Source organism: Phaethon lepturus, unplaced genomic scaffold (assembly GCF_000687285.1).
Source record: "Phaethon lepturus isolate BGI_N335 unplaced genomic scaffold, ASM68728v1 scaffold13163, whole genome shotgun sequence".
Taxonomy (NCBI): domain Eukaryota; kingdom Metazoa; phylum Chordata; class Aves; order Phaethontiformes; family Phaethontidae; genus Phaethon; species Phaethon lepturus.
In genome coordinates this window covers 100,050-117,771 of record NW_010529810.1, presented here as the reverse complement: position 1 = coordinate 117,771, position 17,722 = coordinate 100,050, and the positions used below count along the sequence as shown (strand labels likewise).

Genomic DNA, 17,722 nt, shown 5'->3' with positions numbered 1-17,722 from the left:
GGTCTTTTTAGACATTATCTTTACAGGTTCTTAATTGCCAGGGATATTCTGTATTGGAGATTTGAGTCTTATCTTGGCAGTCTGAATCTCTATTTGAGTAGTAAGTATCTTAAAAAGTGACTCTTTTCTCTATGGTAGTACATTATAGCTTCTAATAGGCTATGTAGCTTAAAAGTAAAGAAAAAATTGTTGTTGAAATGGAATTTGGCACTTTCACAGATCAAAACAGTTCAGCTACTCCATTAAGTAACAATCCCAGATATCACAAAGCTAATATATGAAAGAAAAGGTGCTTAAAAGAGGTCTCTTGAAAAGTTCTTTGAATTTGCCTTTCCTGCTCCATACAAATGCATCTGTGACTGCAGGAGAGGAGAGCGTTTTCAAGACTGCTGTGTCACTGATGTATGCTGGTGTCCGACATATATTTGTGATTGCATGCACCAGTGTTCAAGTTCTTGTGTCTATTGACAGTCCTTCCTTATTTCTCTGAGAGTTCATGGAAACAGCAGAATATTTCTAATGCTACAAACTTCTTATGATCTGTTCAATGCAAGCAGGCTGTAGGCAGCTCAGTGAATTGTCTGTCTTCTCATCATTGCCATCAGGGATTGGTAACCCCAAAGGCTGTGCCAACTGGCAGGACTTAGTCTGTCCAATTTGTCGTGGAAGGATTAATGTGCTCCTTGGTTGGCCAGAAGGGCACAGTGTCTGGTCTGGGATGACAACCTTCTCATCAGTCCCTTCACCTGTGTTTGGCCTTCCCTTAGGCCTGGCCATGCAATTGTCTTGGAAAGGTTTGTGATGGCAGCTCTGCATCCTGTGGGCAATGTGTCTTATTACCCATTTGGCCATTGACTTGATCCTTCTTCAGAAAGAAAGAGAATACAGAGCTACTTTCTGGCTCCTCAGTGCAGGCCCTCCTGGGTGGCCTCGGGGTCCAAGTACAGGGAAGCTTGGAAGTGAAGCCACATCCTTCTGCAGCAGAAGGTCATGGTGTGGTTGTTTTCACCTATACACATCCCTGTTTTAGAGGGGACTTAGCCTGCTTTGCCGCAGCTGAGGGAGCTCAGTGTTCCCCTTCACTGTTTTTGCTTCTGTGAGGTTTTATGTGAGATTTTCTTTGGTTCATGTAGCCTCAGCCTCTTCTTGAACCAGCATTTCTCTGCTGTTTCCCCGGGACTGCTTGCATCCGACTGCCCAGCAGGCTGAAGTAAAAGCAGGGCAGGATAAAGAAAAAAATTACACTATTAAGTGGGTGGAAAACTGTGCTGAGCACTGTACAGGAAGCCTAGAGAGTAAGCTGGAATCGTAAACCAGTGTGGGCAGCACATACACCCAAGGCATCCCACTCCCAGAAGTACAGCCCGAACTGGCCAGTCTGCAGGTGTGTCCCGGTCCTTGGGAGCCGGGGCTCTCAGTGCCTTACAGCTCCTGGTCCAAGGCAGATGTCGTCAACTCTGTGCCTTTTGGGAATAGTAGAGTAGGGGAAGCGGAGACGTAAAAGCTGCTGACAAAGCTAGATGTTTCTCTAGCAGAGCTACAGTTTCTTCCTACCTTAAGCACATTGTGTGTGTGTAGGCAGTTTTCCAACATTTTTCACTGGAAAATGTTATTTAAAGGAAAACAAACAATGCATTTATATAATAGAAATATGGGTGAGAGTCTATATCTCTAGAAATGTGAACTCATTCCCTTTTCTGGGGAGCAGAAGGAAGCAAACTTGTTCATTTTGGTGCGAGTATAACACAATTCATGACTAATGCTGATAATACTTTCCCTGCATTGCCATGGGAACTCGTTGTAACTGTATATCTTGCTGCTGTTGAGGTTACATGGCTGCTCTTCAGGGTGTTTTTGGGACCAAATAACAGTGGACCTGTACTCAGACCCCCAAAGCTAGTAGTGATGTGAACTAATTGTTGAAAATACGTTTGGTTCAAAATATGTTTTGCAATACTGCAAATGTGGATGTTTCCTGTCTTGTTTTCAGCTGAAACAAGTATGGATCTGGCACAGATGGGGTGCATTGAAAGATGGAGAAAAGGTGGTAGGGTCTAGGACTTGAACGTCTGTTTGGAGAAAATAAATGAAGTTCAGTCAGACCTTTGAGCGATGGTTTACCAGTATTTTTCATGAAGCCTGTTTCTGGTGCATTTGAGCTTCTACTTCACATAAACCCAAAGGATAATTTTGGGCAACGTGGCTACACCATCAATGGTGTGAGGTGCCAGGTGGACTCCTGCTTCCATCTGTGCTGTTTCTGTGGTGTCATTTCGGCAAGTGGCATTAGCAGGGCGGTGACTGGCCTGTTTAGTTTTCTGTGTGTATCCCTGGTTGGTAACATTAAGTTTGGTTCCCAATGGTGCTCCCAGTGTCTTTGCTGCTGTACTTGAGATCTGCTGTAAGGTAGGTCATTGACAAGACTTTAAGTACTGTATCAGTAAGTCTGTTTCAGCCCCTATCATGTTTTCCTGTGTATCTGATTTTTTTTTAGCTTGAATACAAAAAAAAAGCTGTGTGTTGTCTTTTTTGGTGTTTTGGGGTTTCTTTGGTTGTTTTTTTCCTGCTCTTATTATTGCTGTGGGTAGCGAGGCAGTGAATTTAAACATTAGGAAAACAAGAAATGGAAAAAACCCCCCCACAACTCAAACCCTGCTAAACTCTGTTTCTAAATAACTCTCCACCCCCAAAGAAAACAGGCAATTTCCTCTTTATTTCCTTAGAGGCTAATGGAGAGCAGGAAAATACAGTTTTGAACCAGCTTTTTGTATGATGCACTACAGCTTTAGGGGCTTTTACATTTGGCTTTGTCTCTGCCTTCATTGTAGTTGTTTTGATTGCTAAATTGTTGAACTTTTCCCTTGAGCTTGCTCTTGGCGGGTACTGCTTATGGCAGGCATGAAGCGTGTTTGTACCACTCTGTACCAGTATATTTGGGACCTTAAGTTAACCTTTTTTAAAAACTATTGAAGGGATTTAAAGAGCACATCTCCTAAATGTGAGTTTGAATCTTTTAGTTGGCACAGGAGGTGATACATCACTTCCTATACTGTGCTGAAAAAAATAAAAACCTTCGTCTTCCTTCAACTGATCTGGGTCACAATTGCAGGCAGCAGTTTATCCTGATGGATAAAAGAAAATGTGGACTGAAATGAATGCATTTTATTGTTTCTGCTTGTTGAGTTCCATCTGTAACAGCTCTTGAACTAGCATCCTAGAGCCAAATTATAATTTTCTTCAGTAACAACTCTTTACAGAAAATGGCAACAAAACGTTAAATGTCAACTGAATTATCCTTTTCAAACCTGTGTAGCTTAGCTGTTCATGTGCTCTGTTACTTTTTTCAGAATGGAAACTGGAGGACTTGAAGAGACTGGATGTCAACCAGGTATCAAACATACCTAATTTAATAGCTCGTAAATTTTGACCTTAAATTACAAGTTTTATGTGGTTTAAACTGATTGATGGAATTTGAATGATCACGCTGATGTAGCATTTCCCTGGAATGTGTTACTTAAATGTTAGAGTTGCAGGAACTGCAGCCATACTGTACATAATATGAAAAAATTTAAATTGCTTGTTAACACATGTGGCAGCTACATACAACTTCTTTTCCTGAAGATGCATTATCACACCATTTTTAGTTATGTGAACATATGCCGTTGTAGAAAGAGTGCAGTACAATATGCCAGGTACTCCTTGAAAACTCAGCATGTTATCTGAAAGTAACTTGAATAGCATCTAACGTGTTTTCAGAGTGGGATTTGTTTTTGCAAACCTTTAGGAGTAACTTGTGATGCTTTCCCTCTATTTTCTACTTTGAAAACATTCTGGAGCTGAGCTTACACCTCCTCGGTCTCTCCTATGAAGGTGGCTAGCTAAACACAAAAGCAGCATGGTCTGATGACCCTGTTTCCCAAGTTTGTGAGCACCTGCTGTATGCTTTTTGCTATGCTTAAGTTAGCCATGTGTATGTTTGGTTTAGTTTTTCAGAGCTGTCTATTTTAATGTCTGTATTTTGTAACTTTTTTGTTGCTATCATTATTGAATCAAAACCAATTCTTGCTATACTGCTAAACTGTGGTGTTTTTTTCAACAGGGTCTGTGATTATGGCCCAGCCACTTAGCAATTTAGACAATTTGTACTGTAAAGGAAGAAAAAAAAGTTGATTACTTAACTCTTGCTACTAAATCAGCCGAGCTTTTTTAAATCATGATGATAATGCATGTACATGTGTGCACCTGGAGCTCGTTTGCTTCTTACCTCCTATCATCCTATGAAATCCAATATATAAATAACAGATTCCAAACCTGCTTAAACAAGGGAAATAAATTCATGGTAGAAGGTTAACGTTGGGAATGTTCTGGATCAGCTGCTTTCAGCAAAGTCCTGGTACAAAATTAGAGATTAATTTTCCTCTCAAGTTTGGTATGAGTTATGGGAATGTTATTTTGAGACCATATAGAAGTCTTGAGTGTCATTTTGTTCTGGGTAACGGAGTCCCCAAAGACAGCTTTTGTCCTGCAGTACGTGTGGGACTCTGGGTAAAAAAAGCAAACTAGATTTCAGCCTACTATTACATGACATGTATATTATCCTCTACAAATAAAGGTTTGGAGTCTCCTTCTGCACGGTAGATCTGAGGCTGTAACAGTGCCTGTAGTTTCAGTATAGTTTCTTCAGATTTATGCTGGAAAACTAAAGAATTTTGGTGCATAGTTTTGTATTAAAGGAAAAGAAAAACCTGGTGAGAGCCAGTGTTTATCATCACAAGTAGAAGGTAATAGTAACATTTTATGAGAAGCCTTGGTGTAGATTGAGGGTCCTTGCTGAGGGCTGCCTGGGACATGAGTAAAAGCGCAGAATCCCCCTCTGAAGGGGAGAAGGTGGGTAACTGACACTGTGGAAACACAGGATAAGGAGAGCTGTGAAAACCCGTGCATTCAGTGTACTGCTTAAAACTGTAAATATGAAATTAGTTTTTCCTGTGATATAAATTGTCATAAAAAGCGGTATGCCTCTGAGTGCAGTGAAGGAGGTACTGAATTCCTGTGAATAAATACTGCGTGTTTTCATATTTGCCTTTTAAACTAAATGCATTTTTGAAGCTTTATCAGTAGTGGAGCCTCACGTTTTTGAATCAATTCATGCTATGACGACTACTGGAAACTAAAATATTATGAAGGAGTTTTGTGTGTGTCATAACTTCACAGTATCATGTCATTTACTCTTGAAAATGCAGATATGTTAAAATTAAACTGAATTTATTAGCTCTAGAAGCTGGAACTGTCTTAAAAAGGGGATGCTTCTGTTTGCACAGGCTGATATTGCACCACTGATGGCTTCCCTTATCGGTGTGCCTTTCCCCCTGAATTCTGTGGTAAGAAGTACAAACATTTTTCCATATTATAGAAATCTGCTCCTAAAGAGGTGTTGGGGACAAGACTTGAAGCATGTGAGGGGGGAAAGGTTTTAAATTTGGAAAACTGCTATAGGTTATGGAGACAGCTTGTAGTTTTAGCTTTATATGTAAGTCTTCAGTCAGGAGCATAAACTCAATCTTTTTATATATTGTATAGTGCTTTCAATTGGAAAGGCAGCTGATCCTTTTATAATCTGCAACTTCATACTCTTGAGCAACATAAAAGCTTTTTGTTACTTTCGTTTTTAGGGATGGTTAAAATGCATTATGGTTTGAATAACACTTGATTTTGATCATGAAAGCTGAGCCTGTAAACAAGCTGGTTCCTGCAATTTAATGTTTAATTATTTCTTGTTTAAACCAGTGTACTTTCCTTAGATGGTATCTTGTGCCTGTAGTGAACAGTGAGTGCCCTCACTGTGAGATGGCTTTTTCTTTGAATCTCCTTTGTATATTTTTACATAGTCCAAAGGTTGTCTCATAAATATCTAATTGACAATTAGCATTACATTAGTGTGCTTTCATGCTGCTTGTTTAATTTTTAAAACACCTATTTACAGCACGGTTTTTGAAATATTTCTTTTGGAGAGTCTGCTCCAAATTCTGTCCTGCACTCACTGCTGGTCAGGCAAAGCAAGCTGCCCAACATAGGGTGGCATGGGAACCACTCGCTTTTCCATCACAAGTACTGGGTGAGTCAGGCCCAGGCAAGTCTTTTGATGGAAGACTTTTAGGTATTTCAAAAATGGTTTCTGATTAAAAGCTGAGGTTGTATTACTCTACAGTATATACTTTAATAACGACTTCCATTATTTACCTTTTTTGCGTTTCTGTAGGAGCTGGGATATTACAAACAATCCCTGTAATGTTGAGAAATTATGCGAGAAGAATATTTTCAAAGGAGTTACACTAGTTATTTCACCTGTAATTTGAACTATTCTTACTGCTCATTTGGCCTGACACTCAGAGAAATTCCTGTTTCTTCATTTAAATTTTTTATGTATGTATGTATTTTTCTTCCCCAGGGAACTCTGCCTCTTGAATATCTGAACAATAGTGCTCATTTCAAAGCAGAGAGCTTATTTACCAATGCTGTTCAGATTCTCGAGCAATTTAAGGTAACTAAACATATGGTAAAGAAAAATATTTCTTTGAGTAATAGTTGTTGCTGTGTGTAAAATAATTGTACGAGGACAAATGCTGTATATAGCATGCTGTAATTCAAAGGACTAAAATTGAATGCACATACTGAGTTGATGTTGATTGACTAGCTGTGAGCTAGACCCGAAGAAGTTTGAAAGACTTCAATAAACACCTTTTTTGTAAAGTAAAAGTAACTTATTTCTTGAGTCTTAACATAAATGCTGATATTTATTAATGTTAGTGTAAACCTACTTGCAGTAAGTAGGTAGAATCTGAGTGCTGATACCTGAAGAGGGAAATACTGCCTTTGCAACAAGGGCTGGGAGACAAGGCTCTAAGTCAGGATCAGTATACAAGCAGATCAAAAAGGTAACAGGCACCTGCCCGTTAAAGAAATGAAATTAGTGGCCTAATTCACTTTTAGCTAATGCTGTTGTATCTGTTGTTTTGCTTTGCAAGTGTTCGTCTCCGCCTTCTCTGTCATGATTAATCTATTATCATATTATGAGAACACATATGTGGTCCAAACAATAAAAGGTTCTATGTCACTAGATGGTGGAATAAGAAACAGTTCCAAATCCAAAAATCACAGTTCTGGCAAGACATAGAAATGCTCTGAGGGAAAACCAATCTCTCCACAGGCAGGAAGCTGAGCCACGCAAGAACTGTTGCCCTGTCAGGAAATCTGTGTGATGATGGTGGGATGAGGAACTAGCATGAGATCACCTCCAAGAGATTAGCACCATCAGCACCTTCTGTCCCTTGAACACCAGGTTCCCAAGTGTAGATTTTGTGGATACAAGCTTGGCAGTGTCAACAGCAGAGTCTTTTCCAACGATGTGGTGAAAAGCTGGCCTGTAGCAGGGAAAGTGACTGATGGGCTGCACATGAAGCTGCTGATATAACCTCCATGGTTGGAAGACCTCTGTTCTAAGAATTAAGGATGTGACTCAGGTCTTTTTCAGTTAAATTGGTGTCCCAGGGATTATTTAAAAAAAGAAAAAGTTCTGCTCCTCCTTTAGTTTATTTTTGTTCTGTCATTTTGTAGTGCTAAATCATCTATTGTTGGCTGCCTTGTTTCTAGTATTGCTTTGGAAGGATCGTGTGTGAATTTCCTTTGTGTTTCTCTGCTGAAGCAGAAGTAGCGCACTGGCTTAGACATGCCAAGTGGCTTTGTACTTTTCCTGTGATGGACTGACCTGACCACAGTTTGTACTCCCTGGAGAGGATGTTGCCTTGGATGGATGGGATGAGATGTACAGGTTACTACTTCAAGCTGTCAGGTTTTGGGAGCACTGCTCTTAGAAAGTTCTTGTTTGTGCCTTATGCCAGCAGTCAGACTCGAGTCAAGCTGCTGCAGGAGGCTATAAAGATGTTTTGAAGGGCCCTGGGGGAAGTGGCTCTGATGGCATCAAAACCTTCTATTTTTATTCTTGTGCAGGTTAATCGATCTAAAAGCACTGCCGAAGCAGTGTTGCTGCAGTGTACAAGTTCCCATCTGGCATAAATAATACCCATTTCATAGAGGAAGGTTGTCACTGAAGTCTGGTAGCACTTCTAGTCATATCTTCCCTTTATCCTACAAACTGTAGAAGTCCTGTGAAAATCACTGGCTGCGGGGTGGTTTATTTTACCTTCTTTAGAGCAGGTCTGGGTTTCCAGGTATGCTAATTCCACACTTGGAGGAGTTGAGTATAACACCCAGTTTCCTAGACAATATATCAACAGTATCATCTAATTCCTTTTCCAAAGTTGTATAACTCTTCTGTGATTTTTAGTTTAATTCCTGATACAATTTTTAGTCTTGTTGCAAGTTGCATATAATTATTTAATGCTTTTTATGCAGGTTAAGATGAGTCAGAAAAAAGAAACTACATTGTCGTTTCTGTTCACACCATTCAAGTAAGTGCCTGTAAATACTGAATATATTTTACACAGTTGTTTGTCTTATCACTGTGGCATTCCAATGAGATGCAACAACAGTGTAATTTGGTCTCTTCAATCTTTTTTTTAAATGGTAGTGTTTATCTGACTCTGAAACTTTGCATTAGAATGAAGTCTCTGCAGTTAATTTCTATGTTAGAATCCTGGTTAGAATTAGATTTTTTTAAAAAAATCCATTCCTTACATTTAGTCTTCCATTAGGGGTTACTTGCCTCACCTTTTTGACGATATAGCAATATATAGACTGCATGGTAGTTTTCACTAACTTTTGGGGTTTTTGCTATCTTTTAGCATTCCTTGGGAGGTATAAGTCCCTATAGGGTCAGGAAATACCATCCGTTCCTGTTTCTGTGTATATAGAAGTTGAACTAACAATTGTTTCTTCTGTGATTTAAATTCTAATGAAAAACAAACAAAATGCCTTGCATCCAGAAAAGCAGCTCAAAATCTTTAGAATTTGTGCTGCCTAGTGTTAGTGTTTCCAGGGCTGTGAATGAGTCTCTGCAATGACTTATGTGTATGTGTGTGTACCTGTGAGCTCTGTGTTCTAGTGTATGGAGCAATTACTGACCCACTCACCCTTCAGTTTTGTCCAATTAAAGCTGCTTTTTTCTTTTTCTTTCCCCACTGAAAGGGTTTTGAAAGCTTTGGTATGGGTGCACATGATACTGTTCAGTTCTGCTTTCATTTGTGGAGTGCTCCAAAAACACTTTGTCACCAAGAGCAGCTGTTTTCCTTTGGGAAATAAAACTGATGTTAATGAAGATCTTTAAATCATAGGTTTGGTAAAAAGTACTTGAATCTTTTCCTGTGAAGTATGTTTAACTGCTAAATAAGATTGCTGTCTTTCTGAACAGAGATTCACTGTTATTTTATACCACTAGCTTCTTGAAAGGGAAGGTTTAAGACAGTCTCTGAGATACAAGTCAAGTCAATCTTGGGCACATGATGAACGCTTTAGACCAAATTTTTATTAAGAATTATAGGTGCATTATCAAAGTATTTGCTGATGGAACAAAAATGCCATAAAGGATGGTCAGTCATCTTCAATTCTGTGGAGAAGACTAATAGTTTAATTTCACAGCTCTTGTTTAAATTTTACCTTTCCCCAAGAAATAAAACTGATTCTGTAAAATAGGATCTGTTTTTCTTAATGCTAAATTTATCTTTAAAGGAACTAAATGTTGTTGATTGCCTTATGGACTGGTGACTTTTTTTATGGTATGTTGGATTGTTTTAAGTGCAAATGCTGGAGACACTTATCACTTGGAAAATATCACTAAAACTTGATATGAACGTGTTGTTATTTTGGTGTGGCCCATTGCAAAAAGAAATTTACTTTACTTTCTTTAGGTATTCTTAAAACTTTTCTGAATCAGAATGTGGGTTAATGATCCTTCCAGGAAAGGTTTTTTATGAGACCAAAATAATTCCTTGGATGTGTGAATTACCTTACAGAAGGTGCCTAAGCTTGCATGTTGTATGGATAATGACTTTCTTTGGTTCCCCAAGATGATAGTGTTTATCTTCACTCTAGGAAAACAGAACAAGATTCATACCACAGATGGTCACACAATGCAAATACTCATCCACAGTGTTCTGGGGGGCGAGTTTGGCCAGGTTCTAATTAGTCTTCATGACTCCACTTGCTTGTCAAAACTTGGCCTGTGTCTGGGAAGCTACCAAGGGGCCTTGTCCAACCAGTTACTAATAGGTAGGATGAAGCAGTTGAACATCAACTTATTTTTAAGCATACAAATAACTTCCTAGTGCTTCAGCTTGCAGGAACTGAAGGAAAACCTGAAGCCATTTTAGACACAATCTGTCCCCTCCTTCACATGGGGGCAACTGAGCAGTGAACATGAGCCTGAGCTTCAGCTGCAGGTTGTCATCTGATGCATTAGTGTAAGGCAACCCTCATCAGTTCTCCAAACAAATTTTTCTTGAACCAGAGTGAGATACTGAGGGAAAGGCATGTACCCCTTTCTGCTGGCTTTACTGTAACAGTTTTTGGTGGTAGGTAAGAGGTATAGAAGTGTACAGTTACTCTAACTTATTCAGGAGAAGTTAAGAAGGCAGAGTTGGGGATAGCTTACTCCTGTAACTGGAGCAAGAGATGGCTTGATATATTGTGCTACGTTTTAGTGGTTGGTAATGGTACGGAATTGCATTTCTGCACAGTTATACACTATTTGGACTTGTCAGCCCAAGTTTAATGTCAGGTTTGTCCACTGATTTGTGTTAAACTATGGTTGGCCTTGTCTGCTGCTCCAGTGAGCACAATTCTTTGCTGTGTTTCTGCTAGGCACTACTGTCCTTTAATTAAGACAAGAATAGCTCTTCCACCACTGTTCATTGATTTGAGCTGCTGTACAAAGGAGTTATATCCTTTTTTAATCCTTTGTGGTGCCTTTGTGGTGAAATTTGTAACTTGAAGCTCAGAAAATGTGTACACCAGCATAATGCCTTACTCCTTCCTAGTTTATTGGAGGTTAGTGAAGCATAATTCCTGTCTGAAGTGCTTTGGGTCCATCAAGTTATGTAGAAATTGAAAGTGTAAAAATTGTATTTTGGGATATAGATTTTATGTATATTTCAGCATCTTGATAACATGAAAATGAACAAAGATACCTCTAAGAACTGCCTTTCTTAAATTATTTGAATTAAATTATGTAATTGAATAAAGTCTGTATAACAGAAATGTAGATACGAATTCCAGAAGAAACCTGAATCTAAAATTTCAGATTGAGACATTCTTGTTTCTGATATTGCTATTGAAGATATATTTATCTGGGAGGTGAGAGTATGTTCACAGATAACGTGTTTTGTAGAAACTACAACATAACAAAATCCTCAACTTAATTTATCAGCCAGAAATAGCGTGAAAAACTTTCCTTTAATATCTGTGGGGAAAATCCTGTTTCCGAGCTTGAAATCCATCTGTCAGGTGTATAATGAGGAGAAGGATGGAGCTTCATGTTGTGTGATAGAAACTTCAGTAGTGTCTACCTGACCAGGTTTGAGGCAGGTTAGAATTTGGATAGCTGTTTCTATTAATAAGGATGTGTCTGGCTGCCAGTAATGCCACTTTGATTTTGTCAAAGTGCCTTCATCAAGGAACAAATCTGTGTAAAAGTGTATCTTGAGGCTACCTGTGCTACCTGTGTTGAGAATACGTTTGAGAGAGAGCCTGGCTGCAAGTGTCTGCTGATTCTGCAAGGCAAGGTGCACAACCTGCTCCCATGGATATGCAACAGCTGAACTGTGTCCCTTGCTGATACTGAATACTTGTTTAGAATCCTTGTCTGCAGTTCCATTTGGATACCTGAGGGGATTTGCTGCCTGAAATCAGTTTCATTCCCACTTCCTTCCACTCCCTACCCTTTTTTCCCAGCTATGAAAGATATGTTTTCAAAAATTATTTGCTTAGCAAAATCAGAGGCTTCTCTTATCAGGATTCTGAGACATAGACACAATGCTTTGACCTTTGTGTGTAAGAAAAGCAGGTAGCAAATGCCAGATGTTTTGAGGGGAGAGTGAGGACAAATCCGAAGATTGCTGACAGAGGAAAACTGCTGTCCAGGATAGTGAACTAGCTTCTTAGCTTTCTGACCATTTGATGTATCTTAAGGCAACTGCTGAGCTGGCACAGTTTCAAAGAGGAGTGTGCCGAGGGGCCAGATACCACTGTTGCAAAAGCTTTCCCAAAGCTGGTATCTCTGGGCTGTGAAAGTAATCCTACAAGGAGTAGGAGGAGGACAGTGTAGTGAGGTGAGTAGATGGGACATCAGTGTTGCACTAAAATCCTCTTAACCAGTTGATGCAATTTGATTATCCCAACAGGTACAAGAGATTTAAGATACTAAATTACACAAAAGCACAGGAGTCCTTTTGTGTGTGCCTGATGTATACAGTGCTTTCAGGGAAGACTGTGCTTCCAGCTGTTCAGGTTCCAGTGCCTCACAGTAAGATGGCAGGAGCACCATGTACAAAAAAAATCCAGGAGGTGAGCAGCTGAATTATAATCAGTGCTTGCTTTCCACTTGCTGTGCTTTTTTATTGAAAGTCTTGCAGTTTATATCAATACAGGCTTTTTAAGCAGGAAATAGCTTAAGTATCCTACTTAAAGTCAGGTTTGTATCTTCTCATATATGAAAAATCCCATACCATCTTGATGCTGCATTTTTAAAGTAACTTAATTGTTTGAATCCTACATTTTAATCATCCTAAATACTTATTTTTGTGTGTTTAATCAAGTTATAACTTGCACAGTTATATGCAAAGTCACTGCATTTTTAATATGCAGTGTACAGCATACAGCTATTAAATAAAAATGTGCCTCTCCCTTACCATACAAAAATGTAACTCTTTTCCTTTCCTCTATGCTCCAAAACGAACTGAGATAAAACTCCCTTAAACATTTGCGCAGATTTGATGCAAGGAAGTATCAATCATGTAGACTGAGTCTTTCCACATAATTACAATTATGTATTTGTCACGGTGATAGAAAATAAAATAGCTCTTTCGTAATTTAGAGTGTCTTTGAAGATGTACAGCAACTTCAAAGAAATGCCACATGTACAAATACCTCTCTTTTCTTTCCTTTCTCTGACTGAAGATACAGCACTGCATTGTTCCCTTGGTCTGATTCAAAACAAATAATAGATATTTCCACAAAATTGACATTTGGAGCAAAGTGAAACAAGTCATTTCTCCTCCACCATTAAGTGGGGCAGGGTTCCTTAAGGTGTCAGTAAACATAGCACATCCTTTGAAGTATCCTATTCTTGTTTTGTTTAAATAAATTACATTTATTTAAATAAATGGTAGTATGCTAGATATTTGATACATGTGGTAATGCATTGCAAGAGCAAACATTAAGGATTGAATGTCAGGAGGAAAAGGTGAAGCTATTGCACTAGGAAAGGGTATTTCTAACAGTGATCACAGAATCACTAAGGTTGGACAGGACCTTCAAGATCATCAAGTCCAACCATTAATCTGGCACTACTGTGTCCCCTAAACCATGTCCTGAAGCGCCACATCCACACGTTTTTTGAACACTTCCAGAGATGGTGATTCCACCACCTCCCTGGGAAGCCTGTTCCAATGCTTGACCACCCTCTCGGTGAAGAAATTTTTCCTAATACCCAATCTAAACCTCCCCTGGCCCAACTTGATTACTCTTCCTGTCCATTTGTCTGAATACTTTGTGTTTCCAGAGGAACCTTGATTTAGCAGAGGCACTGATTTATCTGGGAAGACATTTCACCCCCTTTATTCTGTGGTCAAGCATGAGGGACAGCAGCTTCTTTCAACTTCTAGTGAACCCTGGAAAGGCAGCCAGCTTTTTTCATTCTCCACTTTGTCCCCATTGTGTTACCAGGTGGGAATCTAGGCATCAGCCTGCTTCTGGGGCAGCTGGTACAAGCAGGCCAATATGGGCACCTTTAGCATGTTGGGGAGGCAGACTGGCAGCCCTCTCCTCTCCACCCTTGGCTTTAGGAACCTGTGTATATACATGTGAACAAAAACTAGAAATGCAGTGCCGTAGAGACAAAAGTGCTCAAATGGAAATAATGGCTTCATATGATTAAAAACAATGATTGAATAGTAGATGTATTATCTCTTTAGGGAGAAATCAATGCCTGTGCTATAAAATACATGATCTTTGGCAAAAATGTCAGCTTTTCTTTCACTGAATGGGCTGTGTCTGAAGCACTCTGTTAAATGCTGCTCAGGGAGGATGCAATCCTCTTACCAGGCATCTTGGTGGTCTCAAGTTTCAGCAGTGTACTCAGGAGCTTTTAGTTTGTACATGCAAAGCTTACGGGCAGCGGCTTCTGCGTAGGAGGACCAGGCATAGTTGGATTTACTATCAAGTCAGATGTAGGTAGAGTCTTTAGAAGGAGCTAAGAGCCTAATGTGTGACATAAAATACCACAAGATTTATGTGTATTTCTCTATTTCCTTGTATAAATCCCTTTAGCCTTTTCTTGGAACTTGTGAGGCTTCATGCAGTGAGGGTGAGGGAAGGGCATACAGGCAGGTGGTGGGATGGGATGGGCAGAGGACGTTCTGCACCAGAGCATGAGGTGAGAGAGACAGTGCGGGGCTCTTTCTGGATCTTAGTAAAAAAGGCCCGATAGCAAATCGCTTAATAAAATGGCTGGTTTTGTAAGATAAAATAAAAAGAAGACTATAGATAGCAAGTAAATGGTACATCCCTTCGGATGCTGGGTACCCTGCGTTTGTGCAGCATCAAGTGGAGCCCGGGTAGGTTTTCCCACGGTGCTGCACAGATCCTGTCTGTGGAGAGGTTCTCTCTTTTTGATCTTTCAAGCTATTACATTATTTTTCTTGCAAGAAATCAACTCTAGTAATCACTTCTGTTGTCAAACAGAATGGAGCTTCACAGGAGAACGTCTTTCTGTGCCTCTATATAAACATGAGGAGAGGCAGGCAGTGTAATTCCCGGTATGGAGTGGGAGCTGCCTGCAGGCTCCTTAGTTGCTACAAGCTGGCTGAGTTTGTCCTGTGGCCAAGGTATTTGTGCACAGGCCTGGGCCTACTCGGGCTAACCGTCATGTGGGACGCTGACTCCTCGATGTTCGATGGTCTCCTGGTCGCAATCAGTAGGGGGTGCCTGCCCAAACCTGTGCTTCAGTGGCCATGGGGCCCTGCTACCACGCAGCTGCCCAAACAGAGCACAAGCTGCCTGCTCCAGATGCAGCTGGTTGGAAAATGGTCGCTATGGTTTAAGTTTGGCATGTAGGATTTGTGGAGCAGAAGAGGCCCTGTGGCACGACACTATATAGCCGCAACACTGCAGATACCTAGATCAGCTCGATGTATGACATAAATCATCATACATTTTGCAGCGATGAGGGCTGACTTACAGCATAGGTAAGGCGTTATTTAGAGTCAGCACATGTCCCCTGCAGTACTAAAATAGAAGAGACTTTTAAAAATGGTGCATTTCCTTTCCTCTGAGGATCTTCACTTTCCCTGTTCAGCAGTTTCTCTTTCCAAGGCTGCAGCGTTGTGTCCCGCTGGCTCTTCAGGTAAAACCCCTACCCCTGCTAGATCCCTGCATCCAGCTCCTCCGTTCTGCTCGGAGCTGGCCAGAGGGACTGCTTCAGAGCGTGCCCTCCTCCCTCCTGGCCTCGGGTTGTCCACAGCTCTTGCCATAGTTGTTTGCATGCAAAATCTGCCTGTGTGCAGCCCAGTTATCTTAATTGTTTCTCTGTTCAGTGAATTGGCAGCTGGCAGTTAGCTTGCCTGCTCCTTTTTCTCTCATTTCTGCTATCTGAAGGATTTACATAAATATCCTGAGGCACTTCGCTGTTGAATATGTGAATATGCTGCATCAAGGACACTGATTTGTGGAAATTAAAAGGCTATTTTAATTCGTAGGACTTGACAGTCCAGGATTAGACCATTAGCAATCAGACCACCTCCCGCAGTTTCACTGATGTCTTGCTGTTTCCTCCTTTGCCTGTTTGTAAATCTGAATACAAAAGCATACATGTACTGGTAGGTTTTTGCAATGTGTCAGTAAAGAGGCTTTTTACTATCTTTAGCCTGTGGAAGTGTGTGTCCTTTCCTTTCATTATGCTTTAAAGAACTTAAAACAGAAGCCTCTTACTGACTTTCTTACTCCTTCTTTTTCTTTTGGAGTGCCTGATGGATGCGGTGGTGCTTTTTAATGCTGCTTAAAAGAAAAAAGGTTGCAAAGATAACTGAGTACAGCCTTACAGTTAGACTGGCTGATTTACAATCTAACACGGTGGTCATAAAATCCAGAAATCCATGAAAAACCTACTTGAAATTTAGACACTCCAAGACTGAAACTCCTGGCAGTGGAACAGCAGGAGGAAACAGTAGATCAAGTCAGGAGGGGGAATGTTGAGGGTCCTGGGCTTTAAGAAGCCGTAATAAACCCTTTAGTGTAGGTTTATGTGGACGACCTTTTCTTTAAAAAAAACACAGCTTTAGAACACTAAAAGCATCACTGTAATTTTTTTATCTGTAAAGTACATGCATCTTGCTTCTGAATTATGAAAATCAAGTTTCATAGGACTTGCCTGTTTTAGTAGCTTACCTGAAAATATTTTAGTAAACAAGTAAAGTTCAGGCCATCTAAACAGATTAAGGATCACCGAGTTACCTACCAAATCATCTAATCTTTGAAACTTAACTCTTTGATCAAAACTAAAACATATGCAAAGGACTGTCTCGATATCGTAATATGTGCTTTGTCTGTCTTTGGCAGACCCAGTAAAATAATTCTTTTTTTTTTTTTCAGTAGGCACATCTATAAAGAACTGGAATTGAACACATTTTGAAAATGGGAAAAATCAACTTCTGGCTATTAAAATTTATGTAAATATGTAATTTGGTAAAGTCTGTAGAACTGTAACATATTTTTTTCCTGATCATTGGCCCCAGCAGCATGATGTACTCTGTAGTGCATAGCAAATTCAACACAAAGTAAACATCACGGTTCCAGATTTTGATTTTTGAAATATTGATTTGGTTGATTTTTCCACATGTTGCTGAATTAACTCATGGCTTTGCATCACTTGCCATTCAGTTTCTTTCTGATGGTTCTCTGCTGTTGATGGAGAAGTGGGAATGTTTTATATTGTGCATTTCATTCTGCTCCTAGAAGGTTGTGCGCCATACCTTTAAAAGAAATGATAAAACGATAAAGTTAGGCTAGTTTGTGATTGAACTATCATTAATATCAAGTCTCTGCACTCATGGGTTGCTAACTGGGTGAATTTGATGTGGAGCAGGAATAAGCATGCGATCGTGTTTCTGCTAAATTAATAGTGTTCAATGCAAGATCATCATAGAATCAGAGAATGGTTTGGGTTGGAAGGGACCTTAAAGATCATCTAGTTCCAACACCCCTGCCGTGGGCAGAGACACCTTCCACTGGACCAGGTAGCTCAAAGCCCCGTCCAGCCTGGTCTTGAAGACCTTCCAGGGATGGGGCATCCACAACTTCTCTGGGCAACCTGCTACTGTGCCTCACCACTCTCGTGGCGAAGAATTTCTTCCTTATATCTAATCTAAATCTACCCTCTTTCAGTTTAAAGCCATCACCCCTTGTCCTATCTGTGTCTCTACTTTTCCATTATCCACCTGATGCTTTCTGAGGTGCCATCTCTGTTGTACGGTGGGAATGTTTGAAGGCAGCTCTC

The 17,722-nt window shown here is 40.1% G+C and overlaps 1 protein-coding gene across 1 annotated transcript in view; it reads left to right on the top strand.

The window, feature by feature from the left end:
* Window positions 1-3,347: 3,347 nt before the first annotated feature.
* The window catches only part of PIGN (phosphatidylinositol glycan anchor biosynthesis, class N), a gene marked incomplete at its 5' end in the record, with an annotated part of 63,529 nt that continues 49,154 nt past the window's right edge, over window positions 3,348-17,722 (top strand). The window contains 4 exons of the mRNA XM_010284058.1: window positions 3,348-3,388; window positions 5,322-5,381; window positions 6,449-6,541; window positions 8,413-8,468. Coding sequence (XP_010282360.1) covers window positions 3,348-3,388; window positions 5,322-5,381; window positions 6,449-6,541; window positions 8,413-8,468 — 250 coding nt within the window. The remainder of the gene's footprint in view (window positions 3,389-5,321; window positions 5,382-6,448; window positions 6,542-8,412; window positions 8,469-17,722) is intronic.